This window comes from Triticum aestivum, chromosome 5A (assembly GCF_018294505.1).
Source record: "Triticum aestivum cultivar Chinese Spring chromosome 5A, IWGSC CS RefSeq v2.1, whole genome shotgun sequence".
Taxonomy (NCBI): domain Eukaryota; kingdom Viridiplantae; phylum Streptophyta; class Magnoliopsida; order Poales; family Poaceae; genus Triticum; species Triticum aestivum.
Window position 1 is genome coordinate 106,285,950 of NC_057806.1, and position 26,731 is coordinate 106,312,680.

At 43.6% G+C, this 26,731-nt stretch overlaps 1 protein-coding gene across 1 annotated transcript; it reads right to left on the bottom strand.

Annotated features, from left to right (window-relative positions):
• Positions 1-5,598: 5,598 nt before the first annotated feature.
• LOC123102504 (DNA repair protein RAD50) lies at positions 5,599-26,709 on the bottom strand. Its single transcript, XM_044523887.1, has 27 exons — positions 26,298-26,709; positions 26,114-26,200; positions 25,507-25,674; positions 24,311-24,486; positions 24,008-24,122; positions 23,338-23,566; positions 23,082-23,260; positions 22,809-22,979; positions 22,409-22,513; positions 22,211-22,318; positions 21,823-22,034; positions 21,616-21,708; positions 20,950-21,077; positions 15,734-15,848; positions 15,522-15,651; positions 15,214-15,423; positions 14,345-14,553; positions 12,614-12,815; positions 9,423-9,592; positions 9,020-9,344; positions 8,467-8,592; positions 8,334-8,386; positions 7,084-7,234; positions 6,942-7,004; positions 6,704-6,837; positions 6,496-6,624; positions 5,599-5,968 (listed from the first exon to the last, which is right to left on the bottom strand). Exons 1-27 carry the CDS (start codon positions 26,418-26,420, stop codon positions 5,929-5,931), a joined length of 3,951 nt encoding a protein of 1,316 aa, XP_044379822.1. The 5' UTR covers positions 26,421-26,709; the 3' UTR covers positions 5,599-5,928.
• Positions 26,710-26,731: the final 22 nt, after the last annotated feature.

Sequence of the window (26,731 nt, forward strand, 5' to 3'; positions counted from 1 at the left end):
CAAGATTATGCTAGGTAGCATTCCACATCAAAAATTATCTTTTTTTATCATTTACCTATTCGAGGACGAGAAGGAATTAAGCTTGGGGATGCTGATACGTCTCCGTCGTATCTATAATTTTTGATTGTTCCATGCCAATATTCTACAACTTTCATATACTTTTGGCAACTTTTTATACTATTTTTTGGGACTAACATATTGATCCAGTGCCCAGTGCCAGTTCCTGTTTGTTGCATGTTTTTGTTTCGCAGAATATCCATATCAAACGGAGTCCAAACGGAATAAAAACTGACAGAGATTTTTTTTGGAATATATATGATTTTTGGAAGAAAAATCCACGCGAGACGGTGCCCGAGGGGGCCACGAGGCAGGGGGCGCGCCCCTGACCCTTGTGGCCACCCCGTAAGGCGGTTGGTGCCCATTTTTTGCCGCAAGAAAGCTAATATCCGGATAGAGATCGTGTTAAAATTTCAGCCCAATCGGAGTTACGGATCTCCGGGAATATAAGAAACGGTGAAAGGGTAGAATCTGAGAACGCGGAAACAGAGAGAGACAGAGAGACAGATCCAATCTCGGAGGGGCTCTCGCCCCTCTCATGCCATGAAGGACATGGACCAGAGGGGAAACCCTTCTCCCACCTAGGGAGGAGGTCAAGGAAGAAGAAGAAGGAGGGGGGCCCTCTCCTCCTCACTTCCGGTGGCACGGGAGTGCCACCGGGGGCCATCATCATCACCGCAATCTTCACCAACAACTTCACTACCATCATCACCAACTCTTCCCCCCTCTATGCAGCGGTGTAATCTCTCTCTTACCTGCTGTAATCTCTACTTAAACATGGTGCTCAACGCTCGCTATATATTATTTCCCAATGATGTATGGCTATCCTATGATGTTTGAGTAGATCCATTTTGTCCTATGGGCTATTTGATGATCAAGATTGGTTTGAGTTGCATGTTTTATTATTGGTGTTGTCCTATGGTGCTCTCCGTGTCGCGCAAGCGTGAGGGATCCCCGTTGTAGGGTGTTGCAATACGTTCATGATTCGCTTATAGTGGGTTGCATGAGTGACTAAAACACAAAACCGAGTAAGGGGGTTGTTGTGTATGGGATAAAGAGGACTTGATGCTTTAATGCTATGGTTGGATTTTACCTTAATGATCTTTAGTAGTTGCAGATGCTTGCTAGAGTTCCAATCATAAATGCATATGATCCAAGTAGAGAAAGTATGTTAGCTTATGCCTCTCCCTCATATAAAATTGCAATAATGATTACCCATCTAGTTATCGATTGCCTAGGGACAAATAACTTTCTCGTAACAACAAGCTCTTTACTAAACATAACTTAATGTGTCTTTATCTAAACAGCCCCTACTTTTTATTTACGCACTCTTTATTATCTTGCAAACCTATCCAACAACTCCTACAAAGTACTTCTAGTTTCATACTTGTTCTAGGTAAAGCGAACGTCAAGTGTGCGTAGAGTTGTATCGGTGGTCGATAGAACTTGAGGGAATATTTGTTCTACCTTTAGCTCCTCATTGGGTTCGACACTCTTACTTATCGAAAATTGTTGCGATCCCCTATACTTGTGGGTTATCAAGACCAGCGCGCTGTAGGAGGCAGCCACCGCCAGGAAACCACCGCAACCAACGAGATGAACCGCCGCCCCGAAAGCATGGCCGCAGCACGCGGGGTGGAAGAGCGCCACCACGGCGCCCCTAGGGTCGGCCAGCCCAGCCAAAGCCCCAGCCCCGTCCTCCAGGGATCCGGCGCCGGCAGCAGCAGGGGTGCTGGCGGAAGCCATGGATCTGGCACGGAAGGTGGGGAAAGGGGAGGTCGCGCCGGCGAAGTCCAGGAGCAACTGGAGCCCGACAAGGAAGGGAGGCGAGGGCGGGGGGGGGGAGCCGCCGAAGGCACACCGGCGCCCCGGTGCGCGGCGGAGGTCGACGGGGAAAGGGGTGGAGGTGGCACAACACAGGCCAGCCGAGGCGCCGCGCCGCCACCTTCCTGGGAGCCGGCGCGGCTTCGCCGGCCGCTCCTCCGGCGGCGGCGAGGAGGTGGGATGAGGTGGTGAGGGGGCCGCGGCGGCGTGGCTAGGGTTCCCCCCCGCCACCGCCGGGGGAGGCGAAGCGGGGGTCGCGGGAGGGGTTAGGTTGCGGGGGTCCGTATCCGATAGGTCATTTCCTTCTGTTTGGCCCGCCCAACAATGGGAATAGGAACAAAGTTCCATCCAGTAAATAGATCATATATAGCAGGTAGCACGAATATTACTTTTTATGTTAATGATGATCCATGACACACACAAAAAATGAAGAAAGGCAAAAGGCTTGCCTTTACATTAATTAAGTAGGGGGAGAAAAGCAAGGTTCACTACAGACCTCTCACAAAGCACATTGGCGAGAGGAATAGCACACCGAATTCTATTCATAGAAAGCCTGAACCCAAACACCAACGAAAAAACAGGAAACCTAACAACCCTCATGTGAATTACTCTCCCAATATCATGAAGCTCAAATGCTTGGCGCCGGTCTTCTGCCATAAACGTGACTCGCCCTTGAGTTTTGACAGAATGGTCTTTGGGTGGGCCTGGACATGGTGGAAGACGCGAGCATTCCGCTCATTCCAAATCTGCCAAGAGATCAACATGGCAAGGGTCCCCACGCAAGCATTCCGCTCATTCCATGACACAAATAAGTTTGCATATATCTCGAGGACATAAAGATGTGTGTCCTTCTGATCATAACATATACAGATAAATAAATGATAACATATCCACTTCTCTACTTGTAGCTATTTATTAACCACCATACATTTAGCGAAACATGAAGTTGGTAGCCAAACAACTTTTATTGGGAAACTGCACCATGCCTTCCAAACTTTGGTATAAAAGACACCAACAAAATGGAATCAATGAAACATAAGGGAAACAGTGGACATTGAACAATAAAGAGCATAATATTATTAGGAAGCTAAACATAGAAGGGTGGCCAGTCCTCCTTAACATCGAACTGAAGCTTAATGCTCGAGTAGATTCATAGCAACTCAAGAGGATCTACGTAGTAAACACATTTGAAACAGAAGGAATAATCACAAGTGATAATTTACTTTGGATACTTTATATGCTTGTGTAGTCATGAGATCCACATAATAGCTTACTGTGATCTCAAACATAAATATAGGTGTGGCTCTTTGTGAATGCCGAAATGTATCAATTCTGGCACATCTGAACTCACCTATCATTGTTTGGGACAGTAAGGAAATAAGTCAAAAAAACATATTTATCCAAATGATTGTAGAAATATCCACCAATCTCTGTATATATAGTTTTCCGTGACCAAAGCTTGAATCTGCATGGCGGTCCCTAAGCGCCTTGCCACATAAGCAGCATGATACTAATTCAGGAGCAAGCACACAGATAGGAAAAGTTCATGAAAACATGTATCTTGGAGTAGATTCTAGAGATGAATCTTGACATTTGGCACAATTTTATACCATGATAGTCTCGGGACCAAGGATGCAAGGGGAAACCTAGCCATCAAGTTGAAATAATAGGATTGCCTGAACTCCCACATTGAACTATGGAATGAGTACATAAGATTGATTGGCGATCAATCATCTCTGAAATATCTCTATTTAACAATATCAATATTCAATAAAGGAATTATAGATGGATGAGGCAGTAAGCCCTGTTCTCATGAACAACATCCCGTGGTAAGAACTTATACGCTCTTTTCATGTACTTGGCATGTGGCAAGTCTCACTTTTTCTGTCATGGTTTTTTTGGATCCTAAGATGAATTCTGATATAAAAAGAAGTGAGAAGAATAGAATAGGTACTTCAAAGTAAAAAATAAGTGATTGTTAATAATTCCCGCAGGAAAAGAGTTCACTCTTTTTAAAATTTCAGTTTCTAAAGATATAAAATAATGAGAAACCTGACAACAAGACATGTAAATCAAACTTAAAAACAAGTCATCGTACTGATTTTGCCACAATTTTTTTAATCCCTTCTGAAAGTTATACTGTGAACATCTAAAATAGCGAGAATTCCTGTTAACAGTTTATTGTGTTGAGCCCAGGTGCTCTGATTTTGACAGCAGGTTCTCTATAGTTCAGGTACCATTTTGCTCCTAGTGATTTTTCAGATGAACATGATGAGTCCAAAATTATCCAGCACATCAACTTGTAAATGCACAACGCAGACCCATGGAGCAAAACAAAAAGAAGCCAAGACACCGTTTATCTCCCATTCTCTCTGTGTATACATCTTAAGTTTCTTAACATATTATCCTAGATAGTAGCACATAGCATGCAAACTATTTGATGGCAATGGCTAGCAAAAAACATGGATCTGGACGAAAATAATTTATACTTTTTTCTTTTTAATTCAGGCCTCGAGCATTGCATGATACTGAATCTAGCACATGCAAGGCAAAAGGAAAGCATAAGCACGATTAGAGTTCAACAAAAGCTAACATGTCGACTGTTGGCACTCATTCAGTTGGTCAGTCCTCTATATATACAGAGATTGGCGGGCCATGATAGACCGTCACAATGATTGTAGAAATATCCACCAATCTCTGTATATACAGTCTCCTATGGTAAAAATGCAGTAATCACCTGTGAATCGTGGATAGCCCTACCCAGTCCTCGTCCGGAGCTTGCTCACGCCAGCCGCACCCAACCCACACTCTGCCCGTCTACCATCGTCGTCCTCGCTCGAGCTCTCCCGGGTCATACCGGAGCATCACCGCCCAGCTACACCTCTCTAGCCGACCCCTACCTGCGCTCCGCCAACCTCACTTCCACCTCGCCCACGTCGGACCCAAACACCACCATTCCTCCCTGAACTCCACCGTGGCCGCGGCACATGCCCAGACTTGCCTTCCCAGATCTTTACCACTGGCCCGTGCCCATGACAGATCTACGAGAAGAAAGCAGAGGTTACAGAGGGGAGTGAATAATCAAACCGGAATTCGTAGCGATGCACGGCAAGGAGAACATGCCAGCAGTAGGCGGAGCAGCGGTGTCGATGACGGACAGCAAGATAGCCTCGGGCGGCCCACGACTCAGGGAGCTGGGCGGCAAGGAAGTACTGCAGGCGCGGCAGATGTGTGGGGAAGGCATGATTCCGGGGAGACAACCTCGTCCACCATCGCCGAGGAGTCCCCATGCCCACTTCGGCTGACTACCGTCAAATGGCAGAAAAGCATCAAGAAGTAAATCTGGAAGGAGTTTTTTTAGGCTATCTGGGGGGAAGGGAACTGAAGGCGGAAGCAAATAGAAAGAGTGACAAGAGCAGCAGCCTCACGTGAAAAGGAAACCATGGCACGCACCGTGCACCGACCCTAATCACCCCTGCCAAATAGACCCCACAGCGTTCTAAGCAACCCAGATTCACCAGGAGGCAGTTATTCCTGGGAGCTTAGAAACTGTACTGATACATCTTACATTATGAAATTTTATTTATCAAAATGCAGGTGCTATAAATGAAGGGAGAGTATATACTGCTTTTTTCCAACTTTTTCTAGGGGTGGAAAAAATATTTTTGACATAAAAAAAAGGGCTCCTGGATATCAATTTCCTCTTGCGAGGAATGATTTCTGGAAGAAAAGCAACCGTGCATTCTTCCAATAATCCTTTTTTTTCATTTTAAGACAACCCTTTTTGTCATGAGACGACATCAGAGTGGAGGCTGCATTAGAAGTCAATTCAAGAATAAAGGGCGAAGAGACAAGTCATAACACAGTACCACCTCCAGATTATATACAAGAATAAGCAGGCAATTGCATGCACAGAAACCAAACTAAGGAACTACTAGTTCGCTGGTACCCATTTCTCTCCATGACAGCCCATCATAGTGAACCGCACCCACTTGGCCGGTAAAGGAGGATTAGCACTGAGAGCATATATGTTCCAAGCAACCATCGTCAGTCAAATATCTCTTGGGCTTCTATTTTGCTGTGTTGCCTGCAGGATTTGGTCAAAGGTAATATTAGCGCCAAAAGCCAAATACTACGAGACTGAATATATTTATCTTATTCAAAGTATCAATCATTGCACAAATTTATGAATATTATCCAAGAAACCAAATAATATCAGCAGGTCTCCAGACAACTTCAACATGCCTCTTAGGTCCACACGATTCTGAACAACAACGCAAGAACAATAGAATTGCAATGCCATGTAAACATTGAATCCTACAGAATTGAATTTGCAGGAATGCTTGTTTGATTGCAACAGAGGCGGGGAAATGATTCTTCCCAATGGATTTTTCTACCATAAAATGTAATGCAGTGGAATGCTTAGGAAAAATCCAATGGGGTATACAATCCGACAAATCAAACAAACCTCATAAGGAGAATTTCCTAAGGATTTCAACCCTCCAGAATGCCTATGAATACCCTTTGAATTTGAATCAAAGAGGCCTTACAGACGGAAGTGCAAACACTGGACGCACAGAAAACTATGCAAGAGACAACACTGCATGAACTTACTGCTCATCCTTGGAGATTCGGTAATACTTCTCGGCAAGTTGCCTCTGACCAATAAGCTGAGCAAACCGCTCATCGTGGGTGATTATAATCAGCTGGAAGTTCTCCTGGCCTTTCCTACTCTCCATTATTCTATGGCACACACAAGAGACTCTGTTAATGGTAAAGCTCCAAATAATAATAAATTTAATCGCCATGCCTGAAAGTTTACCTCAATAGGGCAGCAGCTAGGCTCTCAGCATTCGGTCCATCAAGATTGGTGGTTGGCTCATCCAGAGCTAATATGCCACAATTCAGACAGAATGTCTCTGCCAGTGCGAGTCTGATTATAAGAGAAGCAAGCACCTGAACAGCAGTGGAGATAACGATGAGATTTGTAGGATTGTATACGATTCATAAGATCATGCTAGCTGAAGTTTATGACAACAAAAGAAACAAAACAAGTTTACCTTCTGACCAGCACTGCATCGCCCTCGCATTTCCAGCTCAGCACCACCATTTTGCATGACAACCTACAATGCAGTTCAAACAGCCAAATGTAACAGTTGTCCAAGCAATCAGTTAGTAAAACGTGTAGCTAATTTAACTTACACGGTAGCTATATGATCGAGTGCCTGCACCCTCAGAATCAGAATTGATGCTTATGCAATCAATATCTTGGCCTCTGTATGTCTGCTGCCACAATTCCTTAATTATTTTATTTATCTCCTCCATTTTCATGGTATGGAACCGCATAAGAGCCCTACAGAAATACAAGTGTGCCATCATAAAGAAAGTTACGAAGCATCCATATATTTTATGGATAATTTTAATTTTAAGAAAAAAATACTCTATGTTGTACTAATCCCTCCACCTTGCCGTCTTTATCTTGGTTTCATGATTTCTTAATCTATCCAGAAAGAAAAATGACTAGAATTTTGATATTAGTAAGAGTAAATTTAGAAACGATATTGGACAAGTGAAATGCCCATCTTCAGATGCAACACAGTTTCAAGCTAAAATGTCGGTAGTTACTACCGTGAAGAAGTATAAGAGTGAGATCACTAAAGTAGTGATCTAAACATTTAGTGATCTAAACACTCCTATATTTCTTTACAGAGGGAGTACTGATTAATGACAACTAACTGGTGACTACTAGGGTTAAGTCTTATGACATCAAATTCAACTCTGGTATACATCCAGAACTAGTCATGTGTCAGTAGTGATGGGTATTATGGTTCAGTTTTACGGACTCAACGCTGATGCCATATTAGGTTGCATGCACCAACCCAAAAGCGAGTTCTTTTATATCATGCAGGGTACAGGCTCATTTGTTAGTGTTAATCTAGCATTGTGTTTCCCTTATTTATGAGTCACACGTACTTCTATACAGAATAGCCCAATGGTGACCAGTAATAGTACATCAGACCCATTTTCATAACAGAAAGTATGTCTGAATTTTGAAATTTTGGTTCATAAAGACAGGAGCACAATATACATGAAAATATGGAAACTTGCAATGTTTTGAGTTCACAAAGTGTTTGACATGGTAAGAATAATGGTGTAACCCGCCATATTTTCAGCCTATCACCAAGGGAAGCAAGTCTATCATTAAGGCAAAGAACAGAAAATTTTACTCCCCCCGTTCCAAAATACTTGTCGTGGTTTTAGTTCAACGACAAGTATTTGGACACTGCGTTTTGCTCGCAAAGTCACGAGTTTGTTAGCAATGCCATTGACCATGGCGTTTACCTGTCTAACCTAAACGCCATATCATGCTAAAATTTCTGCGAGGAGTCATTTTTGCCTCAACTATCAGTGGAAGGTCAGATTTGTCGTTTTTGCCGTGAAAGCATACTCACTTGTCCAAAGCAGCATAGTATCGGTCCAAGTCCTTATTTGCCATCTCAGTTGTCTGCAACCACATCAGCTTCCTCATCAAGTAATAAGATCATAAAGCTGGAGAAACTGAACCTAGAAGATCATGCCACCTACCTTTAGTTGAAGAAGTTGGTTAAAATATCTCTTCTCAATATCCTTGTATTGTGTCTGTTTAAGTTCAAGTTTGTGCTTTGAAATATTACTTTGGTAAACAGAAATTGTTCCTTGACACCTATTATACTGCAGGGATTGCCAAGAAAATCAAATATCAAGGTGTCAGCCATATTTGATAGAGTTTCATACTAAGAAATAGAGTAATATGTATGGTGCGCCGTTGAACTTCCAAAGTTGTGTCACTTAGATACTTGCACTATGAAATTGCTCATTTTAGACCTTCTGTGCACAAATCAATTAGGCCAGGACATCTGATGACTCACTAATTTACCATAAGGACTAACACATGCATTTTCATATTACCAGGACCTGGGCGGCACACCTATGAAAAGTTGAAGGACGGGCGTACATTATTTTTACTCTTAAGAAATACGTAATATATGTACTAGCTGGCCAAATGCATGTTCATGATTCCCTAAATAGGTATGAGAAAAGAATGGCATCTTATTAGAGACAAGTTTGCCAATTATTAGGAATGAGAGAAACACAATACCTCTGAAAGAAGCCTCTCCTTTTCTTGAGCATGCCGCTTAAGATCAGCTTCTATAGTAGACATGCTGCCGATGGAAAGCACATTATCTTCAAGTAACTCGATATCATGAGTAAGTCGATCCACTTCAGCCTTTGTTTTCCTGTAGTTCAGATTGTCATCAATGTTTCTTTTCAATTGATCTTGGCTCCGTAATAGCTGTTTGCTCTTGTCAAGCTCAACCGAGATGTCTTGCTTTCTTGCCTCACATTTCTGTAACTGAGACAGGGATAGGGTATGCCTTTCCTGCAACTCATTAAGCTTCTCTACTTTGTTTGAATCCAGGTACCTAAGAGAATATATTTTTAGACAAAGTAGTTAGTAAAGGGGGGACAAATTGAAAGAGCGGGAGTGGGAAAATATATACCCTTTGATGCGTGTGTTAAGGGTTCCAAGTACATCGATTTCTTGCTGGAATCCCCTTTTTCTTTCTGCCAGCTGATCATACTCCTGATCAAACCTTTCCTTCAAAGCTTTATATTCTTGCAACAAGCTTTCTCTCTCTTTTGACAATGGAACAAGAGCTTCTTCTAAATGCTGTGTCCATAAGAAATAAACATTTAGCATGTATTAGATCATCATGCACAAGCGCAAGAGTTGCAGTGTCACTGATGCACAAAACTACATAGGAGTACGACAGAAAGAATAATGAGATCATGCCTTCAGGGTTAAAATCTAGACCAACTGTCACAAGTTAATTTGCATGCACCCAGTACTACCCAAAGTTGGTCAAGAGAGCTGTAAGCCCATGACAGTAAACTGATCAAACTAGTGGGTGGCGAGACCTGACTGTTTACTAACAGTAAGTCAATGGCCAGCACCAGCCAGTTAATACTCCCTCCGGTCCTTTTTAGTTCGCATATAAGATTTGACTGAAGTCAAGCCTCGTAAAGTTTGACCAGCTTTGTAGAAAAAAGTGTCAACATTCACAATCTGAAATCAATACCACTAGATGTGTCATGACTTAAAGTTTCATATTATATTAACTTTAGCATGGCAGATGTTGATATTTTTTCATATAAATACGGTCAAACTTTGTGAAGTTTGACTTCAGAGAATTCTAATATGCAGAGTAAAAAGGACCGGAGGGAGTATTACCCAGTTCCATATGAAACAGTGACCTACAACTGCACAAGTTATGTATCTACTCCGTATTATATTATTAAAATAGAAGTCAAACAAGCCATTACGTTAATCCACATAGGCTAAAAAAATATTACCTATTGATCTAAATTACAACGATTGATAAGAGTTATGTACAACAATATTGGTGTACATAGACACGTCTCATAGGACACGTACAATGTGCATAGACAAGTTCCATCGGACACCCATGGTCATACTGTAATAATATATTCGGAAGGTACACATACTACGTCTACTTGGATTGGCATATACGATTGGTGTCCGGCTAGACTTCCATCTAATACAACTTGCACGTGATTGACCTTTTGGTTACGGAAACTCTAGATGGCACTAAAATAGCTTGGATTCCTTCCGAATCAAATGCATGCAGTAGACAGACAATTAATCAAGAGAAATTTTTATAGGGAAGGTGCACTGTTGTCAGAAATTAATCTGTGTGCTCCGTTGATTGCTCAACAGCTCGATCAGACATAACGGAATGCAGCCCAATAGATTAGTATTAGAGTCTCAGCCATGGGTATGCATGCATGCAGTGACATTACCGACGATCTCAGCCATGACTGCACACTAATCGACTTAACACACATATTTACAATTGATTTTGTATAGACTTATTTTCAAAAAGATTAAGAGGAAATATTGCAGGAAGATGTGATCACCTTTTTTGGTTTATAACAAAAGAGACAATTATAAGAAGAATACGACACGTGACACACAAAGTTGGCTTGATAGATTGCAATTATTTACAAGAACTCTTTTAACAAAATGGAAGTTACTTCACAAAAAAATGCAAATTAAGTGTGGTCTGTTTTGAGACATGTGGAGACAGAAACCACAAGGTTTAATTATGAATCGTAGTTTAGACTGAATTCTCGAGGAAAAATAGCAATTAAGTACAAGTCACCATTTAGATTAAATTCCCAGAAATTTTATTATCAATCTTATGGTTAAGTTGATAGATATCAGGCAATAAAGGTGTCAAAGAGAAATTCGCAAAGCCTATTAATAAATTTGCTATCAATTTTTATGCATAGATAATATCAAATTCATAAAGGGCTAAAACCTATTTATTTTTCTTATTTATCCTTAATGATTTATCAACATTATGGTCACGGAACAAGGAAAGAAATCTTATAATATTATAAATATTAAGTCTACCATTCAAATGTGTGACCTATAAGCAACCATATGTATCGGCATGAACATACAAGCAACCATGAGAGGGACAGAGAGAGAGAGAGATGATGATGTTCGTAATGAGGCGGACATGGTGGTGACGTACAAATTAAAACTACCTTTGAGTGATGGTCAAGGCGACACCAAAAAATCTTATCAGGAGGACAAAAACTTCTATTTACTAAATTCCAAATAAGAAATAAGAAGCAAGAAATAAAAGGTGTTAGCAAATTGGTCTTATTGCAAACAGTAAATACTAGAAAATTTATATGGACCAGCATTGCTTTAAATATACTCCCTCCATCCAAAAATACTTGTTGGAAAATGGATAAAAATGGATGTATCTAGAAGTAAAATACGTCTAGATACATCCATTTCTCTGACAAGTATTTCTGAACGTAGGCAGTACATAATAAAACAAAAAGAAAACTATTATTTGTCGATAAAAGCTATAATTATTCTCTCTATAAAAATTCAGAATAAGGAATAAAGAGAGGTAGCTAGCATCTTTTCTTAAATCAGACATTACATAAAATTTGCTGTAGATATATGGTCAAGGAAAATAGAAATTTCATACTGTGGATAAAACTACAACCATTTTCTATATAAAAGTCAAGAAATACAAATAACAATTTTTCTATTACGAACTATGTATAAAAAGTTATATAAACGTAAGTGGAGATTGTATAGACAATTCAACATACAAACGACCGCTGGAATAAAAATAGCAATTCACTGACATCCGATAACATGCAATATGTAGCGATGAAAAAAATCATCAAAGTAATATGCATGTATGGACATGCATGTGTTGTTCTAGGAACTGAACAATATGAATGGTACAGATGTATCAACATGAATGGTTTTTTTTTCATATAGGAAAGTAGTTTGACATGAATCAAGCGGGGATAACCAAAATTATTAATGAATTGGTTAACACCGGTCAATGTAGTTCATGAGGACTAGAAGCAAGCGAGATGTGGTAGGTTGAGAAGTACCAACATGTCATGTAGAGGAAAAACATATCATTATGAAAGAAGAATCGACCGCCCAATACTAATGTGGCATGTCTACAAGCTTGTGTATCATGCAAAAGAAACATGTTGCCAGCGTATCTTATATCTCTTTGTGTATGCCAAAGAATACAACTTGACAGAAACGCACGGGCATATGTGCTAGTCACTAGAGAATATTAACTGGACCAATATTGCAGATAAATGGAAGTTCAATGAATACCTTCTGATCTAGGATCAGTTGCTCCTTTTCCTCGGCAAAATGTACCAAATCTTCTTCAGCCTTTTTGAACTTCAGCAATACACTTGAAGCTCTTAGTTTTTCTTCCCTAAGAGCATGCCACCGCATCTGAGCATTTGATAGATCCTCGCTAAGCATTTTTTGCTGATCCCTGAGATCGTCTACTTCACCAGTCAATGTGTCCCTGCCAGACAGAAGTAAACAAACCAGTATAGTTGAGCCTCCAAGAGCAAGTCATAAAAGAAGTAAGACTAAACTAATTCAAATGTTTCATGGGTGACGGATTGAATATTCAACATTTGAACGCACTTAGCATATGTTTGGTTGATCACCAAAACCAACCCTACCAATATTTCATCAATGACCAATGTTTTGGCTCTTTCTTGCATAATGTCAAACATACATGCCGGCTCCTTGGCCAACACTAGTTCATTTTTTCTTGCCAGCTTTGGCCAAAAAATGGGCCCAAAAACAATTTTTTGGTGGGATTGGCTTGGGCTCAAACCGAACACACCCTGCGAACACTACGGATGCAAGAAAACCCGCTTCATGTGCAAGTCTGGTTACTGAGTTGTTTGATGTTTGCAGTTGAACTAACATCTCACATTTTGCAGGCCTGCTCCTGCATCCCTAGCGCACACAGTTGCAGAATGTGTAAACCAAAACATTTAAACATCCCTAATAACCTGTATTTGTGTGCTTAGTTGTGTAGGTAGCCAGTATAATATGGACCTCCACATAAAAATATGAAACGGATAGTTCTCTGTAGAAAAGGCAGCATCTATGAGGATGCAGAATGAATCCTTCACCAAATTCAATTGATAGCTATACAACAAATTAATCAGGGTAAAAGTGTATCCATGTGTGTGTCACAAAAGGAATATCCTCCTTCATTGGCAAACCAGAAAAGCTTAAGCACTTGTTTCATTTCACAGGCCAACAAAAAAGGAATAGTCTATGAACATGATAGAAGCACATAAAGAAACTATTCTCAGTCTTTCACTTATGTGAGAACAGGCTTTCTTTAAATCCCATCCAGAGAACCAAAGCAACACTGACGGCACACATGCATCATGCATATGCTCTATTTACCGTTAGGAAAGAGAAGGAGGAGCTGCAAGCTCCTCTCAAAGCTTCACCTAGACTCTCATGTATAGATCACCGCATAGCCATGTCTCCTCTACCTTCGTAAAATTCTCTCCTCTCATAAATATTTTTATGTTTCTATCTCTATGTTTCTTTCATCAAATTTACTGTCAAGGCCTCCCATACAGTTTTCAGTTCAGAAAAAAAAAAGGAAACGAATAGAGAAGAGAACACAAAAGGGCAACGATATACATGGTAAGTTTGGTTGGACGATGATGTGGATCAAGGATGGTTGGGATGGACCATGGGTGAGAAAATAAAAAGAAGAAAAATTAAGGAGCTACACGGGAACGCTGAGATTAATTCTTGCATGCTAAAGAAGAAAAACGCACCCTAAAGAAGTCTCCTATGTTATGTTCCATAAATCAAAAAATGAGTTACTGGAGCTAGAAGGGTCTCAAGTGGTGGGGGTAAGGGAGAGTCATTTTCTAATCCCCTGTGATACTAGAACTAGAATTTAGTTGCCTGAACTACTTTCTCAATTCCCCAACAGAGGGTCTTATAATTCTAGGCCATGGAAATTGCATCTGAGTATTAGCAAGATTGTTCCCCGTAGAAAATCATTACCTTGCCCTCTGCACAGAGATCAGCTCCAACTGAATTTTGTCGACAGATTTAACACCTTGGCCACGAGAATCAAGCTTATATTCAAGATCTTTGACTTGTGGTTCTAACTCCTGTATTTCTTGCACATGCCTGTCAATAGTATCAACTGGACGTAACAAGATTTCCACTCCATCCCTGTCCATTTTAACTTGAGCAAGAACACTCACAAGCTGCAACGCATCAAGCATACAAGTCAAAGCAAAATAGAAAAGACATCATGAATTATGTTTATAACAGATGCTACTGCTTGGTAACTAAAAGTAAAAACCCATGTTTCTCTGGAGGCAGTGCACCTGAAGTGCATTTGCAAAGTGAAGTTTCTCAAATGACAGTGCGACTATCTAAAATACCAGACCATTATATCAATTACCCAAAGTACAGAAATTTTCCTCAATTTCATGAAAGAAGCCAATCCAACAGCACACATTGTCGAAGTGCTTAAGCTTAAGAACAGCCCAAACAACCATCATATGGATGTGACCTAGGAGATTTGCAAACAAAATAATCTACCAGCCCTCTGAAGAGGATGAAACATTCCATGGCCTAGTCCCAGAGAGCATAATATCTACACAAGTAGACTTGTACATCTGTATTATAGACTGATTTACTACATCTTGACACTTGACGTGGAGAAAGGGTCGCTAGAGTTATGCCTCAGGAGTGGAGAATCTTCATCAGGACACATAGTAGAGCTAAGAAATATTTCAGTTTGAGAGTAATTTGGTTAACAGAAACACAGGTCATCTAAGGTATTATGTCCGACTGTGTCTATCTTTATTTTGCGTATGATGAGAACAGAAAATAAAGTGCTGTCAATAGGGAGGACTAACATCATCAGATATCTGTTCCTTCTCACTTTTATCTGCCGAAAGTTGTTCCAAATCCTTCTCTGCTAAAGGTATAGTCTCTTTCTCCAGTTTCACATATTCATCATAAATCACACGGAGATTATCCAATTGATTGAATAAGTCTTCAGCAACTGATAAGTTCTCTGCCAGCACTTTCAAGCGCTCTGCGGTACTTGTACCTGTTGTCCTTTGCTGAAAGATGCAGCATACAACAGAAAGAAATCATCCACCACAAAGTAACTCTAATCAAATGAAAAATGCAGCACTCTTATGCTTACTAGATTACCCACCTTCTTTACAAAGAGGTCCTCTTCATCAGGTGTGAAAGCACGATCACAGCAAGGACACTTGTGATGCTGGCGGGCCACTTTTTCAAAAGGTTCATACATTTGGCGCATTCCCTTAGCATAACTGAAATTACTGCAAATAGGAAGAAAGCATTGAATTTGGGCGTCATAATGAGGTGTGGCTTAAAGAGATAGCTACAGTTATGGATACCTACTTTGTCTGTTTATCTCTCTCGTCCATGGCATCTTTCAGAATCTTGGGGTAAGCGTTGATGTCAACAGATACCTTAGAAATGGATTGAAGTTTCGAGTTCAGATGCTTTCTTTTTGCTGCACGAGAGATAACATTTACCCATAAAACTGCAGTATTGGCAGAATAAATAACTAAAGCCTATGGAGTTTTTGCTTAGAATTTTAGTACGTATCAATATATTACTTCTCTTAGCGAGACACTTGGATGTTGACCTAGGTGGGCAAGCCAATTCGTGCTTCAGTTTAACTCGGTTAAATCGAACAACTAATGGCTTGTGTGACACATTGGTTTGATACTGCATTCATCAAATTGAAACACTAGTTACCCTTGATCCCTATGTAGTGACAGTTGGAACCACTACAAGGTTTATACTACACTATGAGATAGAAATCGAGCATGCACAATAGTGCAATGTGGTGCATTGTCCAAGACATTCCTTCGACATGATAATCAAAATGGATCTTTCACATACTTTGATCACCTTCACTTTGTTCTGGATTAGAATGTAACTGTAGGTCAGGGAAATTTTGCCCAAGGAACAATTTCAACTGCGTAGACTCTACTTAGTTGGCAGTGAATCTGTCATTGTTCCAACATAGCAACTCAAAATGATGGAATGATAATACATCTTGCCCATTCCGCGGGTAGGGCCAGCCCTGACGTGCACCTGGCCGCCTCTGCTGACCAGCCACCTGGGCCCCGCGCGCACACTCCCGAGGGCGGGGACGCGCGCCTCATCCCGGATCGCTCTCCCGCCAGGGACCTGGGCCCAGCCACGACTATTCTGCAACGCCCCCAGGCCCGGCCCACCCCCACCCCGTCCAGGCCCGCCATCGTCCCTCACACGCCGGCTAGCGGACGCCATCGCCCAATCCTATCGGCCTCCGGAAGATTTGCCTCGCCGCCAGTCACCATGCGTCGGCCACGCGCTCGTGCCTCTGCGTCGCGAACCCTCACGCTTGGCGAATTCCTGGCCGCCACCACCAAGCATATCTCTGCTGCCTTGCCGACTCCAGGGAAGAAGTCGCGCCGCCCCCTGAACTTCGCGCCATGCCGCGGCCGCTCGGCTGCGACCACACCCCCAACGGCGGCGCCGCCCACTGCTGAGAGACGCGCGCAGGTCCAGGTCTTGCGCACGCTTGGGATCGTTGGCATGAACTAGAGGATCACTTCAACCGAGATGAACGCATACGATGGCATGTTTGCGATGCCGATTCCGCTCACGGTGCTCAAGGCCTTTGCTTCCCTGGTCGATCGCGAGATCCCTGCAGGCATGTCCACCCTGCCAAGTGCACAGATGCAAGTCAAGCGTGCTCGCGCAAGTTAGGACGGTCCTGTAGCTTACTGGTCGATCCAGTGTTTATTGATCACGGCCTCAAGATTGCTGTGTGGAACGTGCGCGGCCTCAACGCGCGAGCCCGACGCTTCGCCGTCCGCTTGCTGCTTGACACCACCGCTGCTTTCATTGTATGCCTCCAGGAAACAAAGATGGAGTTGCTCTGCTCACGCGTCGTCCTGGACACCCTTGGCTCGGAGTTTGACGATTACACCTATCTCCCGGCACAGGGCACGCGAGGTGGCATTCTTCTAGCGTGGAAGAGCAGGGCCGTAACCATCACAGACCCACTGTTCACCACGAACGCCGTCACGACCAAGGTGACCACGGCCCCTGGTGTGCTCTGCTGGATGTCGGTTGTCTACGGCCCCCAGGAGGACACGGAAAAGATTGTGTTCCTGAATGAGCTCCGGGAGATACACGCGGCCTGCCCGGGACCATGGATGTTATGCGGCGATTTCAACTTGATCCTTCGCGATGAGGACAAGAACAATGGCAACCTGAACCGGCGCATGATGGGCAGATTTCGACGTCTTGTCAACGACCTCGCCCTGAAGGAGGTATACCTCAACGGACACCGGTTTACTTGGTCAAACGAGCAGTCCCCACCCACCTTGGTGCACCTGGACCACGTACTCTGCACCTCGGACTGGGAGGAGGCACATGGGGAGTGCCATCTCCGCTGCCTTGCATCCGTCGTGTCGGATCATTGCCCGCTCCTGCTTGACTGCTCCCCCATGCCTGCTGCTCACCGACGTTTTCGCTTTGAGGATTACTGGTTGAGACTAGAGGGGTTCCACGACACGGTGGCCACAGCATGGGGCTCGGTCCATGCCGAGGACCCCTTCCACCGCCTCATGATTCACATGCAGGCCACAGCTCGCAGCCTCACCAGCTGGAGTGCCAAGTCGACGGGCAACATCAAGGATAAGATGGCCATCTCCTGGGAGCTCCTTGCGCGCTTCGACAAGGCTCAAGAGATTCGAGTGCTTACCCTTCCAGAAGCCTGGTTGCGGAAGCAGCTGAAATTCAAATATCTCGGTCTTGCGTCCCTCGAGCGCACCATTGCCCGGCAGCATGCACGCATCGCCACCCTCAAGGACGGCGACGCCAACGCTGGCTTCTTCCACAGGTAGTGTTCCTTCCGGAGGCAGAAGAATAGGATCTTCAGCCTGACGGTGGACGGGCGTGTGCTCACCGACCATGCTGAGATGGCGCGGGCAGCGTTCGAGCACTTCGACGGTATCTTGGGTACGTCCACCGCCCGTGATGTGACGATGGACTTGGAGCACCTCATTGATGCGAGTGATCTCGCGAGCCTCGACGCGCCCTTCTCGGCGGAGGAGGTCTGGGACGCTGTTAAGCGCCTCCCCGCACATAAGGCACCGGGGCCGGATGGGTTCACCGCGGAATTTCTCCAGGCTTGCTGGGGCATAGTCAGGCAAGACTTCATGGACATTTTCCAGCAGCTGTACATGATGAGAGGCCGTGGTTTCAGCAAGCTCAACCAGGCCCTCATTACCCTGCTGCCTAAACGCGCCGACACCCACCAGCTTCGCGACTACCGGCCGATATGCTTGATACATCTGGTGGCCAAGCTCTTCGCCAAAGTCCTATCGCTGCGCCTTGCACCTAGGCTGGACAGCCTGGTTAGTCGCAATCAGAACGCGTTCATCACCAGCCGCAGCCTACACGACAACTTCATTCTTGTCAGGCAATCGCTCAAGATGCTTCACCAACTTGGAGCCCCACGGATCATGCTCAAGCTCGACCTCACGCGTGCCTTCGACTCCCTATCTTGGCCGTTCCTCTTTGAGGTACTGCGCCAATACGGATTCGGAGACCGATTCCGGGAATGGCTCGCGATCCTGCTATCAACGTCAAGCACCCACGTCTTGATCAATGGCGAGCCAGGCCCGCCGATTTGGCATCACAACAGGCTGCGCCAAGGTGACCCGGTGTCCCCACAGCTCTTCTTGCTCGTTGTGGACACTCTTGGCAGACTAATGCGTCGCGCCATTGACTCCGGTATTCTACAGCGGCTCCACCCACACCGGCATATCCCGACGATCTCCCTGTACGCCGACGACATCATGTTATTCTGCCATGCCACGACGGGCGATGTGGCTGCCATCAAGGGTATCCTGACCCTGTTTGGCGAGGCGAGTGGACTAGAGATGAACTACGCCAAGAGTTCCGCCACTGTTCTCCATGGTGAACCCGCGCGGATGCGGTACTTGCCTAGCTTGGATGCCTGGTGGTGCAGCTCCCTGTTACTTACCTTGGCATTCCCCTGACGACGCGCCGCCCTACTGCCGCCCAGCTACAGTCATTGGTGGACTCGGTGGCCGCCAAGCTGCCATCCTGGAAGGCATGGCTCATGAATAAGGCTGGGCGCCTTGCTCTGGTCAAGTCGGTACTCAGTGCTATCCCCGTACATCAGGTGCTAGCGTTCGCCCCTCCAAATAAGACCCTTAAGCAGCTAGAGAAGATTCAGAGGGGATTCCTATGGGCTGGACGTGCCATTGCCAAAGGAGGGCACTGCCATGTCAACTGGCGACACGTTTGCCACCCAATTGAGTACGAAGGACTTGGGATGTGAGATCTGGAGCGTGCTGGGATGGCGCTCCGGCTCCGATGGCTATGGTTCGCACGTGTGGACACGGACCATGCTTGGCAGGGGCTTGACCTCCAATTCTCACCAGAGGAGTGTGCGCTGTTCTTCGCCTCCACCACCATGACAGTTGGGAACGGCCTGTTGGCCTTGTTATGGGAGGATCACTGGATCAACGGGCAGTCCATTCGCGAGCTCACACCACTGTTGTACCTGTGCATCCCCAAACGGCAATGTAATTCTAGAACGGTGGCGGAAGGGCTGCTTGGGAACTCCTGGGCGCGTGACATCCAGGGAGTCCTCGGCCTCCACGAGATAGGCCAATACTTGATGATCTGGCAGAAGGTGTGCCATACCGTCCTATCGAACGACCCAAACCGGCTGCTATGGAGGTGGACGGCCAACGGCATCTACTCGGCGCAGTCCTGCTATGCTGTCTCCTTCCACGGCTCCACACGTTGCACCTCCTGGAAGCTAACTTGGAAAAGCTGGGCGCCACCACGGGTGAAATTTTTTCACTGGTTGGCGAATCAAGATCGCTGCTGGACGGCGGAAAGGCTCGCTCGTCGCGGACTGCAGCATCACCCCAGGTGCCTCCTTTGCGACCAAGCCACCGAAACAATTCAGCACTTGCTTCTGAACTGTCCCTTCGCTCGGCAAGCATGGCATGCCACCCTGTCCTGGCTGCGCCTGCCGATCCGTGCACCGACCAATGAGACCACTGTCATGGCATGGTGGCAGCAAGCGAACTCACACGCACCGGCAACGCATCGCAAGGCCCTCAGGTCTATTGCCTTGCTTGTTCCCTGGATGCTCTAGAAGCACAGGAACGCGTGTGTCTTTGACAATGCGACACCCTCAATTGATGTCCTAGTGGATAGGATTAAAGAAGAGGCCCGCTGCTGGGTTAGAGCCGGTGCCCAGGGGCTTAGGGTTGTTCTGCCCACATCCTGGGATGTACACTAACTGGCCAATGCTGTTGTAAACTCACCTCCTAGGAGGCTCGCCCCCCCCCCCCCCCCTTTTCAATGAAATGAAAAGCAAAAGCCCTTTGCGTTTTCTCGGGGAAAAAAATACATCTTAAAAGGCAAAAGAGAGATGTAGTGTGCTGTGTGCACCTCTCAGATTTTGATTCCAAATTTCATACATAGTGGAGCTTTTACATGCCAAAGAAGCATCATCAACTTTGTAAAATAAGTAAGCGTGCAGTGATCATATCTAAATTTACCATCCAAAACTTTTTGGAGCTTTGACAAGTGGCTTTTAGCAGCATCAATTTTCATTTGTGCCAATTTCAACTGTTGTTCCGCTTCCTGAGATTTTGAGTTCAAATCATTGTATTCTGAGTCTACAGACCTGCGCCAAGCAGAGTTTTGTGGCAACATTAACAAACAGCACCAGAAAATATGAAGTGCCACATGTAGTATAATCCATAAGGAAGAATGAAAGCATAATAAATTAATAGATTACTAGTTGGGTGTGTCAGAGTAACGTGCATAACTTTTTTTCCACGTCAGGATGGAAGCTTAACAGATTGCTAGTTCAAGAACAGAATGGAATGTGTAGGCCTAGACGTCGCATTAACAGACTAGACCTTTGAAATACACATCCATATGTGAATGTTTACAACTAACATGTATGCTTAAACTGGATACATACTTATTGTGCACATGATTTATCAAACTGTACCTCGTTAGAGATACTACTACTGCCTGTCCAGTAACCAACAATGGCATGAACAAGAAAGATGAATTGCATTGGAGGAAGTCAATATATTGCAGCTTTACATAGGTAACTTCAGTTTGATAATGTGAGCCAAAATAGGACATATTATGCACCAGAAAATCACTAAGAGAGGCGATTACGCATATCAATAAAGCACTGCGACACAAACCCGAAAGCTTGAGTAATCTCCTTCTTGACATCCTTCTCATGAGGAAGCCTTCCCTTAAGGACACTTCTAAATTTATCCTTATGTTCATCATATCTGCATTTTATATCATGTTATCTCAATCTTCATAACGAAAGAATTGGTATTGGAATATAACTAACAATAAAACCATAGCACAGATAGAAATTAAAAGGGAAAGGAAAGAAGTACATCTTTTTAAGTTTCTTCTTGCACTTCTCCAACTCATCCTTCTTGAGTTCTAATTTTACTCTGTCATCAGCATCAGTTGCTATGTTATCTTTCTCTCGGTGAAGTGCTTTTATCTTGTGATCCAAGGTATATATCTCTGAGCGCTTCTGACTTATAATCAAATCATAGTCTCTTTCTCCCAGCGCAATTGTCTTCCTCTCAACTTCAATTTGCTATTCAAATCACAATGGGACACTTATTTAGAATTAAGAGTGTTAAACTTAGAGAGATGTAACTTACTTATAGATGTAAACAAAGTGAAAACAAATCAACCTAGCAGACCAGCGAAGCACAGGTATATAACGATGAATAGATCCAATGGACAATGATAGTTAGGTTAAATAAATACCAGATGCCGCTCTCTTTCATCAATACGGGCCAGATTATGCCTTGAAAGCTCCGTCTCTGCAGCATCTCGCTCATTCTCTTTATCCTTTATGCGCCTTAAAACACCTATCTGGAATATAGTATATTAATGAATGGTATCTGATGTATCAGTTACGGAACATCATGCGTGTGCAAGTCCAGTGTTGTTTCCATTACTAACCTTAGATTCCTTCTTAGACTGTATCTGGCCATCAACTTCAGAGTAGCGAGCATTTACTTTAAGATAACGTCCCCAAAGAAATTCTAACTGTGTCTCGTTAGTTTTCTGCTTAAGAAAAGGAATTTGATTACCAAGGGACATACTTGATAAGAATGCAGGTCTTCAGCATTTCCTAATTAATTGCACTTGCACAGATGCTTTTGAATAAATAAAGTATGGTAAAGCAAGAAACCTTGCATGAACATATCAGAGGGTCATGGAACCACTAAGATTACAAACAAAAATAGGCAGCAAAATGAATGCCTAGAAAAACGTTAAGTGCGATACAAAAAAAGAAGTTCACATGGAAGTGTTTAATTTTGCAACTAAATTCCAAAATACGAAGAATAGGTATTATAACCTTCTTTTCCTGCAAATCGTCCTCGAGATTCGATAGTCTTGCTTTAGTTCTGTTTGTAAGGTTCATGGCAATATCATTGGTAAAAGGAGCATCAGGAACTGGCCCAAGATTATGTTTATTGAATATCGTTCTGATGGCTGAATCTCTTTCATGCTTCACGGACATGTGAGCCTGAAAACAAGATACTTGTATTTAACCTTGTGTCACAATGTCCACTATCATTTACGAATGGTCAAGCCAGTCAAAAGAAAGAATAAAGGATTACAGTATTACATCAGCTTCTGCCTGGAGCTTTCCTATTTCGCGTGTTGAATCATTGATGGTCTCAGATAGCAGAGAGCTTTTTGCATATTCATCATTCATCTCTCTTTCAAGTTTAGCGATTTTCGTTTCCAGTAATGCAATTTTTTCTTCAAATTTTGTTTGCCACTCCTTCAGCTCCTCATCAGTATCTAAATGAAGCAAGGTAAACCGTCATTATGCTGAGAAGGAACCATTTGAGTGATGAGCATGATGAGGAATTGCTTACCTTCATTTTCCTCAGAAAGAGCAGCATACTGTTGCTGCTGAAGTGTAAAATATGTACTTCTAGCAGTTGCTTTGGTGCTAATTTGCTCCTGAAGTTTCCTCAAGTCCACCATACTTGTTTCGGTACGAAGGATTTTGTTTTCCACAGCTTGGATGTTTGTTTTCAGGTCCTCCATTTGAGTTTTTAAGGCGTCTGACTTCTCTTGATCTTGTGCAATACTGTCACGAAGCTGTGAAAGTAAGGAAATTAAACTAATATTAAAAGCAGCATACCCTTCGAAAAATTAAACTAAATTGCAGCAGAAGTGTAGAACAGATTGATTTTCAGTGCACATTCAAGTGTTCAATGTTGCTGCACATGAATACTGACATGAGCTGGAAAATGCAGTGACTCAAATTGAGCTGACAAGTATGCCAATGAAAGAGTAAAGGCAACAGAAATTAAGTAGTCTACTAGGGTAATGTGAATTGTGAAGTGTAATGAATCGTTGTCAGCTATTATAGGGAGGTTATTTGTATATCACCTCCATTTATATTCTATACATATACATCCCCCATGGTGGCAACATAACACAAAGTAGGGTGGTAACACGACAGAAAGTAGGATTCTAGAAACATATCACATAATTGTGAAAATAAATGAAAACATATAAATAGAAGATACAAATTACCCTGTATGCTTGATCTTTAAGAGTCTGAAGGTTCTCCAACTTTAACCTAAAAGTCTTGATTTCTTGTGCTTGGTCCTTGTGAAGTTTCTTTATGACTTCGAGAGCTTTGGTATAGCTGTACATTAGAAATTAAGGTAGTGAGATGCTAGTTTTGACATTATCTCCCCACTTTCACAGAAAGATTAGCCTCCAGAGAAGTGGAGACTACACCATCTTAAACAGAATGCAACAATCAAATAAGAAAATTTATGGCCTTAATCGGAGCTTCTAACTAATGAAGTAAATAGTAATGCATTCATATACCGGGTAGCAGAAAAGATGTCGTCAAACTTTTTCTTAAGTGTTGAAGGGTCCTGTAATGGCCAATTGGATTCGTCTTGGTGCACAAATATAACATTCTCCAATATAGCCTTCGAAACACCCATTAGGGCTGGAATCTCCCTATCCATATCAGCGCATCTGTAGCTGAGACAAACCTTCTGAGCTCAGCAATAAAAACCGATCAGTGAGGATATGATTTTATAGAACATTTTCAGCAGTATTCCATTAAAGCTAATAGGCTTCTAGGGCTACACAACTTAAGTATGCTACTATAATGGTATCACTTGGAATCAATCAAAGAACTGCTGTGAAAAATCAATTGTCCAGATTCAAAATTTCCTTTGTCTTGATTCACATGAATTAATTTTTCCTATGTGCAAATCTATCGCCCTATTTGCAGTTGGGAATATAATGTATAAAAAACGGAGGAGTGCTCTAGAGAAGATTTTCTATGGCCAGACGCAAACATAACAAGGAACAAGTAAATCATATGCCCTTTCAGGTATTAGAAAAATTACATGGTTCACAAGACGTGTTAACTGTTCTAATCTTTTTGATATACTTCCAACCAAATGGGGCAAAATAGCATTTAGTTTCTCTTTCAGTATATAAAGTGAGAGAAAGTTCCAAGCGAGTGTAAGTTATAAAGGCGTTTGAAAGCAGAATAAATCTCAGTCAGCTCCAAAAGGCTGGAGTAAGAAGTAGAACTCTTGACCATCAGGGTGGATGGAAGTATATCACAGGGATTTTAAAACAATTGACATGTTTTGTGAACCAGTGTCTGTGTATGTACCCATGGGAGCAGCAGTACTGCATCATAGTTCTATAACAGAGATGCATACAACAACAGCAAGTATCAACTACGAGAGCCGAGAGGTGCTTGGTATGTTCAATAACTCACATCATTTTAATGATCCTCGAGTTTGAAACAGCAACAGAAGCAAGTTTAAGCCGAATGCAAGTACATTATGGCAATATAAATAACAGGAACCTAAACAGTAGGCATGACAACGCATTGGTTTTTCCAGAACCGAAGTTTAAACAACCTTCTGCGCTGAGTTCGGGCATAACCCAGGAATTACATGAATAACCCAAACATCAATACAACAGAATTAACATAACTGATCGCAAAGCACATATGAAGCAACTTGAAAGCCAAAGGAGGGGGGGAAAGGGACCTCGCCCGTGTGTGGATTTATAGTCTGGAGGACGCTCTCGATTGCCTTAAACTCCATCTTTGATGCCTTCTGGGTAAGCTGGAAAGAGCGGATGCACACCACATCCTTTCCTGCTGCTGTCTTAAACCGCAGCTTAATCTGCCCTTTCGTTTCAGTTTCACCTGCTACCTAAATCTCACAAACATGTATAAAAGTAAGAATCGAAGAGAGAATGAGTACAACATAAGAAAAGAACAACCTTAAGATAGTATTGATCCAAACAACACCGGGCACAAATTCGACTAAGCTCATAGCACACCACAAGTCAGAGGCATCAAATTTTCCCATGTGCAAGCGAGTGCTAGAGCACACAGGATTTCAACAGACCTCGGAATCCACAAAGCCCAGAGAACCTCTCTAATTGGACCCCGATTAAACCTATAGAGCAGCACAACCCAATGCATTGGGCCACACACATACTTGCACGCGCACACACTACCACCGCCGCCGTTCCCAAATCAGTAAAACATCTCCCAAGTCCAGGTCAGCAGCAGAGAGCACAAGGCCTTATGGACAGCAATGAGACCCCGAACAGTGAATGGCGAGGTCAATAAGGACGGCGCATTACCTTGGGGTCATGGACGAAGGTGTGGCCGGAGCGGGAGTTGGGGGGCAACTCGCCGGTGCAGGACAGCTTCAGGCACTCGATGATGGTCTGCGGAAATCCAAAAGAACCCAGGCCATGAATGAATCGGCGCATACACACGGCATACAGTGGAACAGGATGAGTAGATTGGATTGGTGGGCATTACGGTTTTGCCGGCTCCGTTGGAGCCGACGATGAGGGTGAGGGGCTTGAAGAAGGTGATGACGTTCTTGTTCTCCGGGTCGAAGCTCCGGATCCCCTTGATCAGCATCTTGTCCACCGTGCTCATCTTGGCCCCCAAATCCTATCCCTCCTCCAACTCCTCCCCTCCTGTCCCACCTCCTCTCTTGCTTCGGCTCCTTCGTATTCCCTCCCACGCCGGCGCCGTCTCCGGCGTTGCTGCTTGCGTCGGCGTGTCACAATGATCTATCCTCTGGGCGTGGGGGGCGAATCCATCTATTGCTCCGCCATGGACGGGGGAGACGGGCGGGCGAAGGAAGGAGGCGGAGAAAATGGTGGGGAAGAGGCGTTCTATTTGGAATTTTGGGATTTTGGCCTCTGGGGGTTAGGGTTTGGACTTTGGACCGGGGGCGACTTGGG